The sequence below is a fragment of the Acanthopagrus latus genome, chromosome 17 (genome assembly GCF_904848185.1).
Source record: "Acanthopagrus latus isolate v.2019 chromosome 17, fAcaLat1.1, whole genome shotgun sequence".
NCBI classification, from domain to species: domain Eukaryota; kingdom Metazoa; phylum Chordata; class Actinopteri; order Spariformes; family Sparidae; genus Acanthopagrus; species Acanthopagrus latus.
This window is the reverse complement of record NC_051055.1, coordinates 20,510,368-20,532,903: the sequence shown is the minus strand read 5'-3', so window position 1 is coordinate 20,532,903 and position 22,536 is coordinate 20,510,368. Positions and strand designations below refer to the sequence as shown.

Below are 22,536 nucleotides of genomic sequence, written 5' to 3'. Positions count from 1 at the left end.
AAGTACCGTATATTGACAGATGTTGTTACATGTATTAATTATTTTCAAGCTCAATTCGGAACAAAAATTTAAGACATCAGATCTCAAACAACCACAACAACGACACATTTTGTAATTATCTAACAATGTTTAATGAACTTTTATTTAGTTAGATTAATTAGTTAACAGTATACAATTCAATTCACTGACACACTAGTGTCTTCACAAACATAAAATGGACTGTACAGCAGATGTACTGTATACTGTAGCACTTTAGTGCAGTGGGCAAAAACACATGTCAAGTTTTGAGAATGAGTATATATAAAGTGAGTGTAGTTAGACCCATGTTTACACAGGGGTGCTACTGTGTGTGTATGTGTGTGTGTACGTGTGTGTCTGTGCATTGTAACAGTGGAGAAGGAGAGCTGGAAATGTAACGAGCAATTGTGTGGGGATTTTGTTATGTATGTGTGCATGGGCGTGTGTGTTTGTTTATGTTGTTCATGTAAAGACAGTCCAGTCATATCAAACATTTACGACGGGCAGTTGTGACGATCATCAACTTCCGTCTTCAGCGTGGTTCACAGCATCGGGGAAATCTTCCCTCCACTCCTTATGTCTGGTCGCTCACCTGGGACGCCTGCAGGGACAGTCAGCAGACACCACAGTGATTAATGTGACAGCTTGCATCAAAATGAGAGATTCTAGCTCTGCTTCCGAGATTCTGCTGCCAATGCCCTGATGCCAGATGCTACAGGACAGCCCCACAGGTCCTGTGTCCACGATGGAGCCTTCGTGAAATGACAGACTGCCATTGAGGGAGTGGCAGTGCCGCAAGCAGTATGGTAACTTTTTTTTGATGTAACGAGAAGCTTAATGTAATAGTTTTGCGATTTCACATAATCGTTTCACCACAATTCATGTGTATTGGCTTGTCCATTTTGTTGCCACAGAAAACAAAAAAAAAAGAAAAATCCCCGACGCATTTGCACTTTCTCTGATTCTCTCCTATTTCTTGGCAGGCAGTATGTGGCCTCTTAGGGATATGTAAGTGTGGTTGTGTTGTGTTGTGTTGGTGCGCCTGTCAGCTAGCAAGAGGGCCAGAGCAGAGAATGGGCAGCCGTTACACCGTGGAGGTATTTGTACAATACTGAATTTGTGGAGGAAAGGGACAGGAGCATCACAGTGAAATGCAAAAGTGTGCCTGGTCGATGAGCCATAAGGCTGTGCAGCTACTAATCAGAAAGCCTCCATTTCTGTCTACGTCATGTAGCCTACAGCATGTACTTACACCTTTTCATTGCAGATGAATTGCAAAAAAAAAATAGGCATGTTAAATATTGATAGAACTTGCAAGACTTTAATATGCACCCCTATACAGACTGATTTTACATAATCAAACACGAAGTGATTAATCAGGAGTTGTGAATGGGATATTGCGTCATTCCTGTTATCATTAGCTTATGATTATGATATCCAATGTCGGTAGAGTCAACAGATTAAAAGGAAGATGTGCTTCCTCTGGGAAATATAAGCAGCAACACGTGCAAGGAATCACAGAGGGGTTTTCATTTTTGGTAAGGCAAACGTTACTTTTCTCTATCAGTAATGCTGTTATGTAACTAGTTACTTTCAAAAGTGAGTCTATCCAACACTGGCCATGAGGAGGTGTACTTTGTCTGTGGCTATGTTAATGCTGCATGTCAAGTGCCACATGACTGTCAGGAATGTCATGAGATCAGGCTGAAGTTGACTGATCCCGGCTTGAGAACCAAACCTGTAAATACTCTTTGACTCTCTCTTACCTCTCACCAGTCGTAACGTGGACGGGTTTGAGGCTGACGGTGTCTGGGGGACTCGTGCCGATGGCCTGGTGGGGACGATGAGCTTGGAGGGGCAGTGAGGGCCAGCTGCTGTCCTCCCCGTCGATCTCGGCCATACTCCAACGCCCGGACATTCGGGTTGCCGTATCTACCTGCCTCCCTCCTCCACTCCTCATCAAATGCGTCAGCTTCACCTAATGGGGGCGGTGGGCAGGTTATTAAGTGACACAAATGACAAATCTTCTCACTGCAGCAATGTCAATCCCCTGGGTAATTATATAACATTACTCCTCTGTTTCAAATTGTTTCAATAACATGGAGTTAGCCTAGATCGTACCCTCATCAAGGTTAATAAAGTCTTGGCGTTCCTCGCGGTCTCCGGTGCGGCGATTTCGTGAACGCTCCATGATGTGTGCACGATCCCCAATGTGATGACCGATGGCAAGACGCTCGAGGCCACTCTCGCTGTCCCTCATGGACTGTCGTGTCTCACGGATCTGTGGTGTGAAGTGACAGCAGGTCAGTTAACTAAAACTTGCAGGATGTTCTGCACTCTGGATGAACTCAGACTGAAATGTTTGTATGACAACTATGATATTTATACTGTACATGATCTATTTATTGCCACTACAATTACAGCTGATTTCTTGTGTTAATGAGGCCAGAAGCAAACAGTCATGCCTTGAGTAACAAAGCGTGAAGGCCACATGTCCAGAAAGTTACTGGAGGTTGAGGAAAGTAAGTATGTGTGTAATAAATTTAAAAAACTGCTAGTTATTCTCACCCCTCCAGGGCCGGTTCTTGTTTGACTGGTCTGCTGATAAACTTCGGGAGGCCCTGAGTCTGAAGAGGAGTAAGATATCACTGTTGAAGAGGAAAACGTCTGACAGTTTGGTGAACCGGAGATTCTTTCCTAAAAGAAGAAAATAACACAAATCAAAGACATTCTGTTCAGACAAAGATTTCACTCGTGAGGGCAATTACTTTCTGCTAATTTGAAATTGTTTGACAGAACTCACCATGTTCCCCATTATTTCTCCCATCATGCCAAACATATCCATGAACCCTCCTCCACCCTACAGAAATAAATCAAAGGAGAGCTTTTAGAGGTTTGTATGATTATACATCAAGTCTAAACAGACTGAAACACCTCGAAAACAGCAGAGCTCTTTGTCAGTTCAGTGCCGAAGGGGTCATTCTTTGAGCTCTGCAACCACATTTTCAGAACAAAAGGTTGCTTTCAACACAATTTTCATATGGCATAAGAAACCATTCATTTCATCTTAGCCTTGACTGACAAACACAAAGCAAACGTGGTTGGTTGTTGGTCCAGTCATTACCGGTAATGCTGTTAATTTTCTCAACTCATTGTCCACTTTTGGACAAGGTGTATACCTGTTGACTGCCTTTCAGACAACACCGCTTTCTACCTTAGCTCTGTTAAGTAGTGTTGTAGTACTTGAGATCAGTCTCAAGACTATTTTTCAAAACTCTGGGTCTGATCTAAGAATTGAAAGCATTTTTCTTGGTCTTATCTTGGTCTCAGAAAAATAGGACTCTGGTCAGATTCAAGACCACAACTGCAGGGATATCGCTGTGTTAAATAACTGCTTCATGAAAGTTTGTATTGAAAGCTAAGAATTGCCAAAAAAAACTAATGTTTTCGCAAAATGTTTTATTGTGTTAGGTGGATGTCAAAGCACAGATGAGGCATAAAATCAAAAAGTTAAATTGATTTTTGTGCTTCTGTAAGTCTTGGTCTCGATGTTGGTACAGACTGGTCTCGGTCATGACCGCATCTCAGTTTATGAAGTCTCGATTACAACACTGCTGCTACTTCACATGATCATATAAGTGTAATCTAATATCTAATATCAAGAGAAATTTTTAACATATCATTTCTATTTTTACAGGTATGGTACTCACCATTCCCATCATGCCAAACGGGGCCAGCGGACCAGCCTGTAAGAAAATGTACACATTAAACTCGAAAATTTAATTTAGCAAATGAGAGTACCAAAATCAATGAGACACACAAAACACATGGAAACAGTCCAGAAACACTGACAGTTACCTGTCTGCGTGGTGCACGGGGTGGCTGTATCTGGGGGGCGAGGGCAAAGGGGTCCATGCCAAATGGTCCAAACATAGCCCTCATCTGCTGCCTGTGAGCTGCAAATGGATCCCTGGAAGAAACAACAGATTACACTGAAAATGCTGGGTGACCAGACTCACGTACAGAATGTGAGTGGAAGCTGAAAATATAGATGGAGGCTTGTTAAAGTTATAAGTAGGATGTGATGGATCACTCAAGAAAGAGTGAATGTATCCATGTTACAGATTACCTTGGAGTACTGAAAACTGGCATGGAGTCTAATCTTGTTTATCAATTCTCAGATTTGGATTTATTGGCCAAGCATGTATAAGGAAAACTAGGAACAAGAGCTTTGGGGTTTGAAACAGACATTTCTGCCACAGAAAACAATTGTGTGTACAGTCTATTAAAAAAAACTCTTCAGTACAAAATATAAGTACTGCAGAGAAGCAATACAGGTAGTGCAGAGTAACACAAACTAAACATTAGTTAAAATATGCTTTCACGCGTACACGCATTATCAATTGTATTTCTTTTCTTAAATAGCTTTCATGACAGTGTTGTCATTTAATTGAGAATTTCTTTTTTACAAGGAAACACAGGTTTTATAAAACAAACATACTGTTTTTGTTAAAGTAAGACCTCAAAACAAATATCACTTAAGAATCAGCGCCAAAACTCCAGATTTGTCTCAGTAAAATGTTAGGATGATAGTTCACTCTGGATAGTAACAGCTGTTAAAGGTTTTTCAGAACTTTCATCTGCAGAGAACACAGTTCCCTAAGACCCAATGAAGCCAGAAACTGATGAGTTGTAACTTGGTGTAAATGGTTTACATATACAAGATTTGCTGACTTTGCTGCTAGTACTCAAATCACACCAATGTCACTTTTCCCCACATAATTCTGACTTTAGGTGCTGTTGTAAAGCTGCATAGTTTCTACTTAACCTTGAGTTTTATATGTATGTCTAACTATCTATTTTATTTTAGTTTCTCTATTTATCTGTACTGATAATTGTCCTGCTGGTGCAGTGACAGCCAAATGTCCCCTCTGGAGATCAATAAAGGCTTATCATAGCTTGTTATATTGAACAGCTCACACCTATTTTGGTTAATATATTTATTATCTTTTGACAAAGTCTAAAAAGGGTTTAAAAACATGAAAAGTGGCCAAAGCAAGTTCCCAGAGCCTTAGATCTTCACTTTAAAAAGATGATATTAAACTGTCAAAACCACAGGTCCTCACATTTAAGAGTCATTTTCACTCTGTAATCATAATGTTGCCAATTAGTTTTCTATCAATCAATTACTAATTAACTACATATCAAATAGATCAACGACAAATCAAGTCATACATTTGAGCATGATTTCCCACTTTTGTTTTAATTTCAAGAGCTTGGAAGGAGTTAAAATACTAATAAAAAAATTGTGGGACAACTACTAATAACTGAGTAATGGGTTTAAAACAAATAACTAAAATTTGCTCATAAGTGAAGATTTGATGCTTTTCCTTTTCAAACATGATAGTAAACTGGAGCTCTTAGGCTTTTGGACTGTCAAACAAAATATAACACTTGTGAACATCACATTGGGCTGTGGGGAAAGTTAATACTCTTAACATTGAAAACACACAATGGTTAACTGAGAAAAAGACTTTATGGTGATGGCAATCTATTTCTGACTGTGCTGTTGGAAACTAACAGACAGCTACCTAAGTTTCAGAAGAAGTCCATCATCTAACTGTAATGATGAACCATCTCTGTACATGGATCCAGATGTACTCAGCACTTTCATATCCGTTTGTTGTGAATGCTGATACATATACATTATATTTGCAGCAATGTTAACTCCGTGCACTTGGCATCATGTAGGAAACACTCTTTTAGGTGTTATGTAAGGGTAGAAGATCATCCACCATCTGTCCTCAATTAACTAAATCTAAATCTCAAAGTTATGTTGGAAAACAACGGTAAATTTTACATGATGATAATCTGATATTCAGGCTACTGATTGGTTAAGTGAGTCCTGTTGAGCTTTGACAGCCTTTTTTTGTTATTGTCTATCCAATATGGTGGACCACTGTAGGCCCCCACAGCTGGCTACAGTAACGTTAGGTACCTGCTGAAGACACACAGAAAAAAAAATGACCTAGCGTGCCAATATGCACATTTTACACCTCCTGCAAAGCGCAAAGTGACAACAGTGTCTGAACTAAACGGAATTAAGGTCAATACTTACATCATGAAGGGGTCGTCATCAACGTCATTCAAGAACCGAAACATGCTAGGTGATTTAACTCAGCTGGCTGATGCTAGCCAGCTAGCTAGGTAAACAGTCGTGTTTTTCAACGATGAAATAAGATGACGGACGTTTACTAGGGCTAGGTTGAAATGAAGGACCTTGTATCAGCTCCGTCACGAAAACCCCAAATCACTGCTCCTGTTTATCAAAGTGACAGACTGGTCAGTCTCACAAGACAGCAAATTCCAGAAACCTGGACCAAACATGAAAACGGAAGTCGGTCCTCTGACAAAGAGAAGCAACACTGCTGTGAAGTTAGCATATGCGCTAACACCACTCACTTCCGGTTTCTATATTTTTCAAAATAAAGTATTTCCGTAGAGGCTTCATTGAAATAATATAGTATATAATGATAGTAATTGTTCCAATATGGTACACGCGACTCAAAATTAGTTAGGGATATTGGGACATTTTAGTGGTAATTCTGTGACATATCTGAATGTATATTTTGTGTTTTGTGAATGTTTCTGGTCCCCAAAAATAATGCAACACGTTATATTTGACTTGTATTTCATTTACCCATGCATATGCATATATGCACCCACATCCCAATATCCCTAACTAATTTGGAGAAGCTGTAACCATATAGTAGTAGCAGATGATATTCAGCATTCTCCGATCATTGGTATAAGTATAGATTTTTTCTGTCAGATTGCTGATTAAATAAGCAAATTTAAGAATGTGGCTCTGATGCAGCTACCTCTCACACAATGTTCTGCTTACAGAGATATCTGATTGGTAACATGTCTCAATTATAGCCAATAAAAACTGACTAATCTCAATCTGCACACTAACTAGTAACTATTTGTATCAAATAAATGCAGTTGTGGAAGTATAAAGCAGCAGAAAATAAAAATACTCAAGTACCTTGAAATTGTACTTAAGAGCAATACTTGGGTAAATGACATTTAGGATTATTCCATCACTGGTTGTTTAAATTTTGACACAAAGACTTTCATTTTGGCTGCAAATGAATATCTGTCCCTGTCTATTTATGTCTTGGAAATTGAGTTTATGCCACCATCATTAATCTGATCATTTACACCTGTGTTTTTTCTCACTCTGACACATCAAACTTCCTCCATGAAATCGGTTATCAAGGAGGAGATTCAACTGTGACAATGTCATCGTTTGGTTGATTTGAAATTCGATTTTTTTTTTGTCATTGTTTTTTTGCCTATGTTTTTTGAGTGATTACCAATATCATATCCCATCATTCCTTCCTGAGAATCGGATGGAATGATGGGATATGATATTGGTAATCACTATTTACACAGACATGGTGTGGTGCACTTACATTGAAAACATATAGGAAATTTAAAGTCTGCTTAGACCTGTATGTGACAATAAAAGGATATTATCTACACGCTGTTGTACAATGTTGGTTATACTATTAAGAACCTTCTTTTGTTTGCAGTGTTATTTCATAGGAATTGTTAAATGAAACATCTGTAGATAAGCAGGTATTATATCAGATGAAGTTAATTGAGAAAATCAGCAATAAATCTGTAATCAATATATGACAGATATACTCAAGACTTGATAGATAGATAGATAGATAGATAGATAGATAGATAGATAGATAGATAGATAGATAGATAGATAGATAGATAGATAGATAGATAGATAGATAGATAGATATCTGCTGTGTGCGGTTCTGTCCAGCAGGCGGCGGTGTTTCGTTTCTACTGCATCGACCGTGGCTCGTTTGTTCTGCGCCTGCGCAAAAAGTAATTCGACCCTCAAACCCGGATGTAACCAACGCCTAACCTGTCTGAGGAAAAACGGTGAGTTGAGTTAGAAAAACAGTCTCAAAATAACGAATTCTGTTTTATTAAGCTGCGGGACACGTGTAGCGGCGTCCCTCTGACTATACTATATATAGTTTCTACCGAGAGGAAAAGCTTGTTCATTGTTTTATCTCTCAGAAGAATTCGCGGTGTGTTAAAGTTTCGTGGCCATCAGGTTAATTTAGTGTTGGCTATCATCGATCTGGTTAATGAAGTTGTAACAGTCACTACCACTGCTCGAGCGATTCGTTTCTTGTGTCTGTCGTTAAACATTAAGCTTTTCCTAGTTGATCTATGTATGTACGCAAACTGAGGTGACACTGACAGTTGTCAGACTGTCTCTCTAAATCAATCTCAGCTAATACAGTAACTTATTAACTAAAGCTACAATCAGGCTCAGCTACATCTGATGGTTTCATGTCGGTTATCGCCTCCAAATGTCACGTTTCAGCACTTTTCATCTTTCAGATGAACTGCTCATTTAGCGGAAGTGTGAAGAAGTATCCGCTTCTAAATTAGCTCCATTGGGCTAATAGGCCGTGGGGTTTTTTTTTTTCTCCTTTAACATCTCTGGTATGTAGCCTATGCGGAAGTGATTCACTATCATCAATAATCTTTGGCATGCACATGTAATAACAAGTACAGCATGACTGGTGTGAAGACTTGTCTTCTATTCCTCTCTGTCCTCTACTACTGAGAACTCTTTTTACTCACCATCTAAATAAATACAAAATGGAAATACTAGAATTAAACAAGTGTACCTTTAAACTGTGTAAAGTTGTTAACGGATTCAGAAATTATACTCATCAAACTATGCTTTTTCTATTTCTAAGAAGGCACAGATACTAACCTGTGGACAAACTATTTTATTTTGCAGCTGATACTTGCTCTGTCTGTGTGCCGCGATAAATATTGGTACAATTGGCTGGTCTTTCTATTGACATCTCACAGAAAGAAGATTTCAGTCCTTCTTAAAATCTCTCCTAAACACCACTCGTACCCATACTATAGTAGTTCTATTGGCACATTCACCCCGATTCTATAATTCAAGGCTAAACTTCAAATAAACCTCTGTGTAAAATGTAATATAATTCAACAGCACAGCAGACTATATCTCTTTAAATATCCCTAAAGTTGAATAAAAAAACCCTCTACAGTTTCAACAAAAACTGAACATTATTGTGAAGGTAGGATTTATTGTAGGACTGTTGTATTAAACCACATAAGGTTATACAATCCTAAAACTGAAAAATACTTTGTAATTTAAGCTGTCGAATTAATCCAGTATGTACAAAAAATATAATATTTAACATTTAAGGAACACTCACTGTTGTGGCTGGTCTAAGGGGAGCCATGTTAAGAAATTAAAAATCTATATATATACAACCAAAGAATTAAATCAATTTTAAGTAACAGTGTGTAAGTATTATCTGTCAGACTGCCGATAAAATAAACTAATTCAGAGGCTGTGATGCAGCATCCTGTCACACAAACTCCCTCCTGCTACAATATCTGATTGTTAACACATCACAGTTCATAGCCTATAAACACTGAATAATCTGAATATGCAAAGTAAATAGTAACTCAATAGAAGTAACCAAAAAGTACTAATACCTTAAAACTGTGTGTTGCACTTAATATTGGCTGGCCTGTTGATGTTAATATGTGGCCACATTTCACATTGTTTCACTTGTGTGGCCAGATCTCATGTTTTCTTTATGGAGAGGATATTTAGACTAGACTAGTTTGTGAGTAACTTCCTCTCTCAGTATGCGGCTAAATGTGTGGTATACTGTATTCGTCAAAACAGTCTTTTGATGTTTCCTGTTTTCTCTTGGTCCCTGTAGATGCAGACTATAAAATGTGTTGTGGTAGGGGACGGTGCAGTAGGAAAGACCTGCTTACTGATCTCCTACACAACCAACAAATTCCCCTCCGAATATGTGCCTACGGTAAGAACATTAAATGTAGATCAAAAAAGTACTGTATGTTGAGGTAGAACCACACTTTCCTTTTTATACTTCTTCATGACTGAAATATAATGCAATCACACAATCTGCTTTTTGTTTTTGGTCAAATTATTTGTCCTTTTTTTCAAAGGTTTTTGACAACTATGCAGTGACAGTGATGATTGGGGGCGAGCCCTATACACTTGGCCTATTTGACACAGCAGGTAACACCAATGTCTTTGCAAGTCTCTCTTTATATATCTTAATGGTGTCAATCAAACAAAAAGGAAAACATCTCTCTTGTGGTCGTTGTTCTCAGGTCAGGAGGATTATGACCGGCTGCGTCCACTCAGCTATCCACAGACAGACGTATTCCTTGTATGTTTCTCCGTTGTCTCACCCTCATCATTTGAAAACGTCAAAGAGAAGGTCAGAGTTTAGATCATTTTTACACTGATTGTCAATTGTTAAGCAGATTATTTTCTTACCTGTTTGATTAATCACTCTGTGTATAAAATTTAAGAAAAATAGTGAAAAAACCCTCCTATATGTTTTTGTTCCTTATAATGTGTCACATAGAAAGGCAGAGGATTGTATTAAATGTTTTGAAGCTAGAGCAGTAAAATACCAGAGTTATGGCAATAATGTTAAAAAGAGTATTTTTAGGATTCCTGACATTGACAAATAAACTTTTTCATTTAGAAGTGATAACACTGAGCACATGTGGCACTCCATTTCTCCCCTTCCACTGCATTCACGTTACAACACTGCTGTTGTTCAAATCATCTGCCCCCTCAAGTTTTTTCCAGTTTGTGCACAAGCTTACGTTGCTCATGCTTGCTAGTTAACATTAGGACATTACAGTATGATGGGTGCATACTGTTGAAGTCCTGATAAACATTGGGAGAAGCTGGAACAAACTGTGAAAATTCTTACACAGAGATAAACAAAATGATCATTTTGAACCCGACAAACATTTTGAAATTATCATTTCACAATCATGATAATGTTTTTAAGGAAAAGTGATCACCTCCCTTGAACAAGCTCTGTTAATATGGTTTTTGTCAAATGATTTGTCACAGAAAGATGTTATCAATTTTTCAACATTTTTTGAAGGAAGGAAGAAATTGTTTATTTAATCTCTATACAATATTTTCCCCAGTGGGTTCCTGAAATCTCTCACCACTGCCCACGCACCCCCTTCCTGTTAGTCGGCACCCAAGTGGACCTGCGGGAAGACAGCAACACGATCGAGAAGCTGGCAAAGAACAAACAGCGCCCCCTATATCCTGAGGCCGGAGAGAAGCTGGCTCGTGAGCTGAAGGCTGTCAAATATGTGGAGTGCTCTGCTCTGACACAGGTACGTGTGTGCCCGTTGCTGCATTATCATGATACTGTCGAACTGAAATCAGCAGAGTTAAATTTTTGCCCTTCTTCCTGTTTCCTTTTCTCTTTTCAACCAGCGAGGGCTTAAGAATGTGTTTGACGAGGCCATCCTGGCAGCCTTGGAGCCTCCTGAGACCAAAACCAAGAGAAAGTGCATTCTGCTATAGATGACCAACGACAGTGAGAGGTGCGACAGTATATGAAATAGGCTGGATGAATCAAAGCGTCAGAAAGATCAATGGCCATTATGAAAAAAAAGAAAAAAGAGGACGAAGCAAAAGGCGAAGGGAGACTTATCCTAATACAAGTGTACACTGATTGTGCCTTCAAACTAAACTTTGAAAGAGGCTGAGGAAGCAAAACTTCAGCTAGCAGTCCATGCAGCAAGTGTCACCTATCTCTTTTTCTGAAAGCTTTTAAGAATTGCAGTGTTCTCTCTACAATTACTGAGGTGGGGCCGGCCCCCCCTGCCTGTCTCTGTCGCTCCACTTAACAGGAAAGAGATTATTTTGTTTAGTCGCCTTCGGCCTTGTCTGTGTTTGACTTTTTATGGCTTATTAGCGCTTTTAAAACCCACTGTTAGGAAATAACAATGGGAAACACTTTCAACATTAAGTTTTTTTTTTAATGAACTTTGGTTAGTACATTTAAAGGGGCAACTTAATGTTAGGTGGTACTCTATTTGCTTTCTTTTCTTACCCTTTTGGATTGAATAATGAAAGCACAAGAGGTTTATCGTCACTCCAAACTAAGGCAAATGTCTGTAATGCTTCCTTTCTTCCAATTCACTGAGACTTTTGCAGAGGCCAAGAGCATTTTCACACCTTCAATTTCCCTTCTTCAGTTGACTCACAAATTTGTATTTTATTCTTCTTTTGTGTATATTGTATTAATTCTGTGACTCTGTTTTGGGAAATTTTGTTAGCAGTTATTCATTTTGAAACTTGAGTTTTTATTTTATCAAGATTCTTTTTTTATTGCTAAACAACCAACTTTGAGCGATGGATAATATAACAAATTAAGTTGTAATATTGTAATATTTTAAATAGATCTTAATCTTGATAGAGATTGAGATGATAACCTTTGCTAGTAAAATTCTGGGTGTTTGTAATGACAGGATATTTTTAATAAAAACAGTTTAATGACACGGGGAGTAGCCTTTGTTTTGTGTGTTTGAACCAGAATGCTGCATGTACATCAAATCGTGAGAGAGAGATAATAACCATGGTAAAGGTGTTGTGTGGTGTTTTTTTTAAGAACAAACAGCTACGTTTACAGCTATTCTCACTGAGCACATTGTGTGTCCTTGAGGCCTAACAAATGTGTTAAATTCATTTCCCCATTTCCAGAATCTGACTATTTTGAAACCTACATCAGCAGACAGTCCTCTGTTCTGCCTTCTGCTGCATTTCAAGTCAATCGGTCTAAACATCAATCAATCAGTCTTTTACAGCATGCTTGTACAATGTTTTTTGTGTTTGTTTTTACAAAAAAAAATGTTGTTCAGGGTCGGTTCACAGAGCAAGCCGTCAAGGGCTCTCTTCCAGGAATGCCCTGATCACGTTCACACATGTACTCATTCACACCTGGAAGATGCTCGGTGTTACAAAGTGGATCTGCTGGCAATTGAGCAGGTCCACTGAAGTTGCTGGGGTTAAAGGCCTTGCTCAAGGGCACCTCAGTGGTGGTTATGACAAAGAGGGAAGCGCTGCCTTTCACTTTCAACAACAGGACAACAAGCTTATGTGCATCATCTAGAGGTATCCTTCAGTAACGTGTACTATACAGGCAGTTACGTGAACAACTACGTTGAAGACAGTCAGTTGTTTATGGATATTAGTATTAGATATTATTTATTGTAGTGCGCTTGCTTTTTTCCAACTTTTAGCTTCTTTCTTTCAGCTGACTGTTTTAACTTTATTAGTAACTTATTTAAGCTGCACACAGCCTAAACATTTTTTGTTTTTTTTGCTAAGTATTTTTTACTCAATTTTACCCCACATATTTTTGATCATGAGTTGCTCCATACTGCCTCCAGTGGCCAAAAACTCCACAGTGACTCTTTAACTTTGCAGCTTGCCCATCTGGCTCAGTGAGAAATTTCACTCATGACAATATTTTACACACATCCAGTCAAGAAAACCAACTCAAGAACCACCAATTTTAGATAAAACTACTGTATTTATTAGATTTTTTTCTGAACAGACCTAAAAGCACTGCTTGTACAGGAACATACAGAAGAGTTTCACATGAAGGTGAGGGACAATAAAAACACTGATGTAAGTAAAAGTTATTCTTGCTATTTAAGATATTGCTGCTGGAGACTGAAGTGAAGCAAAGACTCAGATATATAAATAAATAAACCAGAACAGAGAAGAAGACATAAATACAGTCAGTGTTCAAAGACCTGCTAGTCTATGACACAACGTGAATAGTTTGCATAAAATCAAAATAGTGCTGCTGTGTTTCCCTGTTAGTTCTGGTTACGTTCAGCTTTAAAAGCTTTGTCAGTTCAATGTGAGACTAACTGTTGAGTGTGCTCGTGTGTTTGTGTAAATGCCCACCTGTCTGAAGGTGATCTTTGTTTCTACCTTTCTCTCTGAAAATGCTCTCAGCCAGACTTTAAAGTAACGTGGAGCTAAAGGTGTAAAGTAATTACTGTAAAAAAAAAATTACTGTTCTTATGTTGTGTTTGTGTCTGTCTAGTGGTTTGTTCGGGTCTTTCTGCTCAGGCGGTCTGGTCTGGTCTGGGTCCTCTCAGACTCTGCAGGTGTGAATGGTGACTGTGTTCTTGCACTGCTGGCAGCGGACTGAGCAGCACCAGGAAAACTTGCAGGAGCAGCGCTGCACCACCTCGGCCCGGCCCGCTCTGTAACCCGGCCCGCAGCACACCAGCTCACAGCCGTCTGGCGCCAGCCGAGAGGTTCCTGGGTTTGTTTTGGAAGACAGCGACACCAGTTTCAGTATTTGTTTTATTTTTTTAAAATAATGTCTTGGATTTCCTGTGAGATGGTCTTGCTCTTACCGTTACATCTCCTACCAGCAGTCCCAGGGATACCGTTGTCAGGGTCAAGATGGCAGAAATCCGGGGAGGGCGCAAGGTACAGAAGGTCTCTGGCAGCAGGAGGTTTGACCTGGGGGTCACGGGGGAGCAGGGCTGTCCTGGATCCTATGCGGGTCAGGCGAACCTTAAAGGAGGAGGTGTTGAGAGAGTTAGAGTGACTGAGCGACTCCACAGTTTCACAGGAGGCTGTGGTGTACTCTGCTACCTCTGTGGCTCCATCAAAGCGTTCCTTGAGCACGACGCCAACACGCCTGAAAGGAGGCATGACCTTCCAGCAGGTCCTCAGCTCACAGGAGCCAGAGACGCCATGACACTTACACTCCACCTGCATGTTGTGAAGGATGGCCTGAGGATGAGAGGATAGTGGATATGATTGTGGCTGCGGTGCTTTTAGGTATCTCCCAAAAACAAGACCACACTACCCAAATCCCTCCCTCTCTTCATTTGTTGCCACTTTTAGAATTGATTTTAAGATTACTTTGCTTAGATTTCAAGCTCTGCAGGAGTCGGGCCCCAGATATATTTATAAGTAACCTCAGGCCCTCAGCTGCGTCCTCCCTTTCCATTCCTAAGTCCTGCCTTGTCACCAAATGTGACCTTTGCAGTAAAGGTCCCTCGCTCATGGACTATCTGAGGATCTACAGCGAGTAACTTCAGTGTCCTGTTTTTATATAAAAGCCTTTTTATAGTGTACATTTAATTATTTGTTTTTATGTCTTATGTACTTTTAGCTATTTTTACTACAACCATTTACTAGTTTGCTTTTATTTATTTCTTTTCATTTCTGTGTAAATAGTACATTAGATGGCCCCGTTGGAAATGAACTGAGATGCAGTCAAACACCCCTTTTCCACCAACATGCTCGTGGCTCGGACACCTGAATTGAAACCTCTCTGAGCATTTCGACCAAAAATGTATTGTTTAGGGACCCAGAAATGTGGTTCCCCACTGGAACAAAAAAGAAAGCAGGTTTGAACCTACGTATTTCAGTCATTTTCTCCATCAGGCCTATTCAACTACTTTTTTCGAGGAGCCAGATTTGCGCTGGACTTTTTACATTCACTATGTCTGACCAGTAAAGCTTGGAATTTAAATGTGTCAAGACAAAGCACTTTTTCATTTATTTCTTCTCTCCTGTGTTTATTAGTTTTTGCAAATATTGTATTGTGTAAATATTAAAAGAAAGTACAGGAAACAAACAATGCACGTTTTAATCTAAGAACTAGGCAGCCAATTCTCTTATCGCATATTCGATCTGCTTCAACAGCCGAGAACTTGGTGGTTAGCTGACACAACTAATGAATTGGCAGATATGCCTACTAATAAAATGATCATAGGACCAGAACGAGGTTCTTTAAGTGTGGCATACATCCCACAGCCTGCCAGTTAAATAGGTCTCTTCTACAAGAAGACAATAGAGTGGAAGTGCTGCTATTTCTGGTGATTACATACAAGTGATCTTTGTAAACTCCTGGTCTCCTCTACATATTCCATCTTGTGAGGTGCTTATGCATGGGTTGAATATAATCTTGATGAAACAAAAAACATACAAGTCTCCCTCAAAAGCTTTCCAAGGCAAACTGTCGGATTCGTGTCAAATTAAAATGCGCTGGTCTGTTCTACATATTGTTGTGAATTGTGTAACGCCCTCCACTGATGACGCATCCTTGACAACAATGGCTGTGCTCAGAAGTGGTGGAAACGTGGGCCGGGGCCACTAGACAGCACCGTGGTTCCGAGGGCTTTGAACAGAGCTGGCTCGAGAACATTTTGTTCAAGGAGTAGCTAGCACCAACCTTTCGACCAGCCTCGTTGTTGTGGAGGTTCATGAGTGGTCGCCCCGCCGACAGCCCTTTGGCACGTTCTGGTTCATCCACAAATGTCTGGGAGAACGCCACGCCATAGGACAGGTTGTCACTGCACCCTGACCACTGGAAACCTGTGGAGAGAGAGAGTGTGGAGGATCATTGCACCCTTAAAAACAAATGCACATTTAAATTTAAAAGCTGAAAAAGATGGATTGTAACTCAGCTCAGGTGTAGAACCTGTGACGGCTGATGGGGAAAATACATGTTTTGATATCACTTCGGGGATATGGACAATAGGGCTTCATGGTTTAAAGTTTTAAAACGACAGGAAACAGCGTAGCGGCAGTGTTTGTGGTCTCTGTGTGACTCAGTGTGGATTTATCTGTTACATTTTCATGCAAGCTCACCCTCGGGGCTGACCCCCCTGACCTTCCTGTCACAGCCACACCTCTCCAGCTCCCCGCGGGTGCAGGCCCGGGTCACAGCCACTGCCACGGCTGCTGAGGACAGAGCGTGCACAAAGGCCGCCTCACGAGTCCCTGAATCCGAAATAGAGAGGCAGAAAATTCTTGTTCTCTGGCGCACGTGAGAGTTGCCAAATGTGTGGTAATTCTCCGTGACACATTTTCAATTTACCTTGGTTCATGACTCTGCCAAATACATTGATCCCACGTGGGGTGGTGGAACAATTCCAGCGGCGATTCCTGAACTGGTGCTGGCACTGAGTTAGACAGTAACGTGCAAAGCAGTGAGATCGGGAGCTCTCATGTAAAATTCATCAGGCCCAACACACAGTAATAATGCTGATAATGATAGCGTCTGGAAATTAGTCTGGGCTTCGAGGCAAACACGGGTCGTGACCCTGAGACGTAGTGCCCTCTGACCATACCTCTTCTATGACCATCTCGGCTGCCTTGCGTACCGACTCCATGACCTCCCCTCGCGCCCTGCACACCCCCACCTGCCCTGGGGTCAGCCCCCTCAGCCGCGCACATGGGGCAGCACCAGACACGGGCCTGGAGCGAGGCAGCCTCGCCAGGGAGCTGGGACACAGACGGTGGGGAGCATTATAATGACTCAAAGCGGGTTCGAAAGGGGAAATTATTGGGCAAGGGTGGGGGGGTGCAAAAAAGAGGGGATGAATAATGAAGGAAAGGGGGAGGGAGTGAAAGAGGAAGAGAAAAGGGGGCAAAAAAAGGATGAAGAGGTAACGACCGAGCAGAGTTTAGGAGAGGATGGAAACAAGAGGAAGACCGGGCAAAGAAGACAGAGCAGGCAGAGAGAAAGAAAAGAGAAAAGGTCACCAGGAGTGAGACAAAGGAAGCGAGGGGAGTGACTGAAAGAGATTTAGAGACATGTCACCATCTTTTAAAAGTTATAGCTTGACAAACAAACTCCTTCTTTCTCTTCCTCCCTCGCACGCTAGACTTACAGCCAGTTGGTTGCCATGGTGGGGTGGGTTGCCCATAGCAGCAGGAGGAGGAGTGGTGCCGTGAGATTGACAGTGGAGACAGTTGGCATCAGACTGTCCGTCTGTCTGTCCGTCTCCGTGCGTCAGGATGGGTCTTTGGACAGCACGCTGCCCGTCTCCACAGCTGAACAGATCTGTGTGTCTGTCTGTCTGCCTGCCTATCTATCTGCCTGTCTTTGTTTCTGTTGTTGTTTTGGTTTCTGTTTGTAGCCCAGAGTCTGGGGATGATCCCCGCATATCTGTTGAAATGAAAAAGGTAACAGGTCAGTGACTGCATAAAATCCCCCTTTTTTTTTTTTTTTTTTTACAGATCATTTTTCAACATTTTTTGTTTTGTTTTGCAATAGTGACACTGCCTCTTACCAGTTCATAGTCCTGTGATATCCAGCTCTCCCTCCTTTCGATATCGAGTTGATCGAATTGAAATTTAATCCCAATTTCTTTCAATAAAGTTGTTCATCAGTTTTCTTCCCTTGTGCTGCCAGTGACAGCAAAAAGCGTGCTCGCGGGAACGTTTTTACAAGATGCAAACAGAACTCATCCTTCCAACACATCAAAAACTCCACGTCCCAAATTAACTGAACTTACTACCACCTGAAAAAAAGCAGAACTTAAAATCCAGAAGTGCTAGTAAAATAAAAAGGTAAAATAGCCTTGTGTCAGCGAGCGCTCAGATTCGTTCCCGACTAAAATAAACGTGTCCATTCCAGGTTGAAACAGCGAGAATGAGTGAGAGCAGTGAGATGGGAGTGATGGGTTATAAAGGAGGTAGAGAATGAGGGTGGGAGAGAGAGGACAGGCGTGATCCAGGGTGTGGAGTGATGCCGAGGGAGGGGAGGAGGAGGCTTTGGGAAGGATAATAGTTGCACTAAGTAAGCATTAAGAGAGCAAGTATGCTTTTTATTGCATTTGTTTGGCTTAAGACCTCACATCTGAGTCCAAAGTTTAAGATAATTTAAATGATTATCACAAATGAATGTTTTCTGTGTTTTTTTTTTTTTTTTGTGATCCTTGCATGTATGTGCTGAAAAACACGAAATGGCAACACAAACTGTAGCCTGTTCTCGCCTCGGGAATATTGATCCATCAGATGCCCTGCAGAATCACCACGTCAAGAACAATGACACAGCACTTCTGTTACCACGTATATGTATATGCATGTGAGTGTCTTACCTAATGTTTAATTTTCCCAAACTTTGTTGCTCATTTTACGAGTTCCCCCCCAACACACTCCTCCCCTTCCTCTATTCCCCCCGCATTTGCCCTCTCGTTCTCCCTCTCTCCCACTCCCTATATTGTCTTAGAAGAAGGGGTGACATTTAGACAAGGGGAAGAAAACACACTGCCGACAAATATTGGAACTGGGGCAAATAAATCACGAGATAGGAGGGGAAGGAGGGCATGAGGAGAGAGAGTTACACTGGGGTTAGGAAGAAAGCAGTAAAGAATAACAAAGCAGGTTTGTGACATATGAGAAAATGAATGACATTAGGTGTATGGGTTTAACGGTCAACAGGGGAAGCTGAATTCATGTTTTATTAATTTATTTTGGCACTGAGGCACACACAGCATAACATGCATCCTAAATTGCATTATTAATCTTTAATTACTGAAGATCATTTGCACAGTGTATAGTTATTAAACTTGGTAGTTTTCCCTCCTTTTGTCTCTTTCTGTTTAACCAGTGATGTAATGTTACAGAGAATCTCTCACACTTCTACGAATAGGATGCAACTGCAAGGACAGGCTGGACTATTACACCAGCACACATTACACACAAATATTTCAATTTGTAGATAAAAGACTTGTTGCAGCTCCACTTTCAATTTTTGTTCATTTTTTTTTTCATTTAGCTGTATGAGTTGTAGCCGAAAAGAGCATGAATTGCCTTTTATCACACTGGAGATTTGATATAATCCCAATTCTATGCTTAGTTTGAATGTTTTTTTTATTTTTATTGTGCAGACTTCTACCCAGTCATGAATTGTAACCCCTTATTCTTTCCTTCCTTTGCCCCCGACAAAAATGAAAATGGATCTGTATCCTCCATAAAAAAACATAGGCTTATACAGATTGTTGTTTTCAAGCAACATGCTAATAAACTAAATAAATATAGAATTCAAAACATTTAAGTATGTGTTTTAACTGTAGCTTAAGTACATTGAATCAAACACATTTCACCACAGTGCTGCTAAACTCTTAGTAAGATTTTTTTTTTACTTTTACCCTATTATGATGATATTTAGGTTCAATTATGTAGTATAACAAACTAATTTAGGGGCCGATTAAGATGTTTTACACCAGACAGGTCGGTAAAAGTGGTTCATTTAGCTCAAACTTTAGGGTTTGCTGCATCTATCTTAGCCGCAACATTTAACTATCCAGTAGGCACTCACTGCAGTAAAATACCACACGTTAAGTCTTATTTCAGCTTTCTTTTCCATTTGAACTAATTAACTAATACACTCAATTATTATTTGAAACACTTAAATATGTTTAAATTGTAGCTCAACCATACCATATCAAATAAATCCCACCCTGCCATTGCTACTCTACAAGTTAAACTAAGCTAGCTAGCTTTTGGCAAGCTAGTTTTTTTTTTTTTTAACTATATTATGATAATATTTAGCATCATTTATTGAGTACAAAAAACTCAGTAAGTGACCTATTAAGATCTTGAGCATCAACATTTTTTTATCATGAGACATGTAGGTAAAAGTGGGTAAATTAGCTTTAGCTTCAGTGCTTGCAGTGGCTATCTTTCAGGCAAGGTTTATCTATCCAGTAGGCAGTCCACTGCAGTAAAAACACACTACATGCTGTGTCATATGTTGCAAAAATTGCCTATTTCTATGGCAGTCATCATTTTGACACGTGTGTGATTCCTCTGTCTTTTGGCTCTGTTTTAGGCCTAGGCTTTGTTGTAATATTTTATGGGTTTGTGTTTAGTTTCTCCTGTGTTCAGCGTTGGCCAACGAAGATGGGAGCTCACAGACATTTGTTAAATCCTAGAGACCATTAAAGTAAAAAAGGTTGTGCTACAGCCCTGTCTCACCTGATGAAACGTATTTACTGCTCTTAAGGGCTCAGTTGTTGAATCAGATGAGTCAATGCAGCACTGGAACCAAACATTTGCAGACTCTGTCGCAGTCCCTGTCCAGGATTAGGTGGCCCATTTACCTGAACCCTCTGACACCCAGCTCCTGAGTAAATGGTCACCCCATCCACACATCCTCCCTCTCTTACACACACTTTCCACTGTCTATATCTGCAAAGACATGTTTCTTGTAGGCCCCCTTCCCTCCTTTTTTTTGTACTCCTCATGTCGTATTCCTCCTTTGTGTCCCCTGTTTCTCCAAGTGACGTCTTCCGCTGTCTCCCACAGCAACGCCATGGTGATGAGCTGGCCACTGTCATGTCCGGCGCCTCTGTTATGCTCATCCCTTCACCCCTCTCTCGTAAATAACTTGCCCTTTTTTTTTTTTTTTTATCTTTATCTTTCCCCCATTTTGTGGACATTTTATCATGCTGAAATGGTCCAGTACTGATTGACTGTAGCCAGGTTGCAGAGCCTAAAGAGATGCTTGTTAAAGCTTCAGCGTGACATATATGCTGAGATGACTTGCATTCCCTTTGTTGCAGTCGGAGGAAGTGGCAGACTTTGAGAAAGCCGGCTGCGAGGTGGGGCAATTCTCAACTAATCTGCATCCACTGACGCTTACCATAGGAAAGATGATGGGCCTCATTCAGAGGTGGTTGCCTCAGGAGTGACTCCGGAGTTCGTGAACATATTTCCGCCCAAGGTCACTGTGAGAGAGAAATGTGACCCACCACCACCTTATGCTCTCGCGCCTTCATTTGCTTTGTTACTTCTCCACACTTGAGGACTACCTGCCTCAGCAGCCTGAGTGCGGATGGAATAATCTTCGCAGGCAGAAACATGACTGCTGTGCATGAGCACGCTCGCGTTGCTCAGGCATCTCTGCAACAAAGGGCTGCATGCACTGCTGTGTATGAATGTGTGCGGAGCGTGCGCATGAATATTATGGGATGGCGGGCGGTGGTGTTGTCAGGCAGGGAAGTGGGGGTGGCAGAGTGGGAGGTGAGCTGTGTGCACATGGGGGGAGGGGGCAGAGGGAATGGACGACCCATGAATATTATGGAATGATGGTGGTGGTGGTGTCGGTGGTGATGGGGGGGGGGGGGGGGGGGGGGGGGGGTTGGGGGGGTGTGTGCAGTGCATGTGAGGTGGAAAGATAGCTGTGCATATGGGATAGAAAGAGTAGGAGGAGGTGATGGTGACGGTGTTGCACGTGAGTGCTTGTGCACGCGCGTACATGCATGTGCAGGGGGCATTCAAGCGATGGTAACAGACAACGGCCAGACATAGGCCTTTGTTGCTATGCGATCTGCATGTACTGCACTATGGGGAATATTGCAGACTGGACACAGTAGAAGAGGAAGCAGTCGAAGGCCTCTGGGCTCATGTTTTGACTGTTCCTGCCCTATTCTCCCAGCCCAACATGCAGAAAATACCATCTCTGACACGAGAAATCTTAGTTAAAGACCTGACTTAATGTATGAAATACTGTTTTTTTGCAGTCAGTACATGTCTTTCTGGCCTTCAGGGAGCAAAGCACAGACCTACAAGTCAGAGGGTGTTAGCTCAGAACTCACAGATCACATCTGTGTTATTTTAGCACCTAAAAATTAAGCACACACTGATGTTTAAAAGCTATATATTACTTAGGGAGCCTCAACAAAATGCAGTGTGTTGCTACAGTCTAGTAATCCATGGTTGTCTGTCACAATGGTAACTTGTCCTAACAAGCAACAGCCTGCCAGTGGGTCAGCAAGTCAAATTGCAAA

General features: G+C 40.9%; 3 protein-coding genes across 4 annotated transcripts; 1 reads left to right on the top strand and 2 right to left on the bottom strand.

The window, feature by feature from the left end:
• Nucleotides 1-107: 107 nt before the first annotated feature.
• On the bottom strand, nt 108-6,463 carry mlf2 (myeloid leukemia factor 2). Its single transcript, XM_037075064.1, has 8 exons — nt 6,137-6,463; nt 3,877-3,988; nt 3,729-3,764; nt 2,822-2,878; nt 2,587-2,715; nt 2,140-2,299; nt 1,785-1,996; nt 108-619 (listed from the first exon to the last, which is right to left on the bottom strand). Exons 1-7 carry the CDS (start codon nt 6,178-6,180, stop codon nt 1,788-1,790), a joined length of 747 nt encoding a protein of 248 aa, XP_036930959.1. The 5' UTR covers nt 6,181-6,463; the 3' UTR covers nt 108-619; nt 1,785-1,787.
• A 1,406-nt stretch (nt 6,464-7,869) lies between these two features.
• Nucleotides 7,870-12,471, top strand: cdc42l (cell division cycle 42, like). The gene is made up of 6 exons (XM_037075089.1): nt 7,870-7,986; nt 9,837-9,941; nt 10,090-10,162; nt 10,258-10,367; nt 11,101-11,298; nt 11,402-12,471. Exons 2-6 carry the CDS (start codon nt 9,837-9,839, stop codon nt 11,489-11,491), a joined length of 576 nt encoding a protein of 191 aa, XP_036930984.1. The 5' UTR covers nt 7,870-7,986; the 3' UTR covers nt 11,492-12,471.
• On the bottom strand, nt 11,756-19,833 carry wnt4b (wingless-type MMTV integration site family, member 4b). Of its 2 annotated transcripts, XM_037075019.1 has the most exons (9): nt 18,031-19,833; nt 17,629-17,906; nt 17,086-17,239; nt 16,833-16,917; nt 16,604-16,735; nt 16,185-16,327; nt 14,594-14,734; nt 14,350-14,512; nt 11,756-14,251 (listed from the first exon to the last, which is right to left on the bottom strand). In XM_037075019.1, the coding sequence occupies exons 2-9, from the start codon at nt 17,715-17,717 to the stop codon at nt 14,082-14,084; spliced, it is 1,077 nt and encodes a 358-aa protein (XP_036930914.1). In that variant the 5' UTR covers nt 17,718-17,906; nt 18,031-19,833; the 3' UTR covers nt 11,756-14,081. The 2 variants fall into 2 exon arrangements, with proteins under 2 accessions (XP_036930914.1, XP_036930913.1); XM_037075018.1 differs by having other exon boundaries at nt 14,350-14,734.
• Between the last annotated feature and the right edge of the window lie 2,703 nt (nt 19,834-22,536).

Excerpts from the sequence above, each read along its gene's own strand:
- mlf2 (XM_037075064.1), bottom strand. The coding sequence starts at position 6,180 with ATGTTTCGGTTCTTGAATGACGTTGATGACGACCCCTTCATGAT. Across the intron at positions 3,989-6,136 it reads GATGACGACCCCTTCATGAT|GGATCCATTTGCAGCTCACA; the intron begins GTAAGTATTGAC and ends TGTTTCTTCCAG. Across the intron at positions 2,716-2,821 it reads GAGAAATAATGGGGAACATG|GAAAGAATCTCCGGTTCACC; the intron begins GTGAGTTCTGTC and ends TTCTTCTTTTAG.
- wnt4b (XM_037075018.1), bottom strand. The coding sequence starts at position 17,717 with ATGCCAACTGTCTCCACTGTCAATCTCACGGCACCACTCCTCCTCCTG. Across the intron at positions 17,240-17,628 it reads ACCATGGCAACCAACTGGCT|CTCCCTGGCGAGGCTGCCTC; the intron begins GTAAGTCTAGCG and ends TCTGTGTCCCAG. Across the intron at positions 14,735-16,184 it reads ACAACGAGGCTGGTCGAAAG|GCCATCCTTCACAACATGCA; the intron begins GTTGGTGCTAGC and ends TCTCATCCTCAG.
- cdc42l (XM_037075089.1), top strand. The coding sequence starts at position 9,837 with ATGCAGACTATAAAATGTGTTGTGGTAGGGGACGGTGCAGTAGGAAAG. Across the intron at positions 9,942-10,089 it reads CCTCCGAATATGTGCCTACG|GTTTTTGACAACTATGCAGT; the intron begins GTAAGAACATTA and ends TTTTTTTCAAAG. Across the intron at positions 10,368-11,100 it reads TTGAAAACGTCAAAGAGAAG|TGGGTTCCTGAAATCTCTCA; the intron begins GTCAGAGTTTAG and ends TATTTTCCCCAG.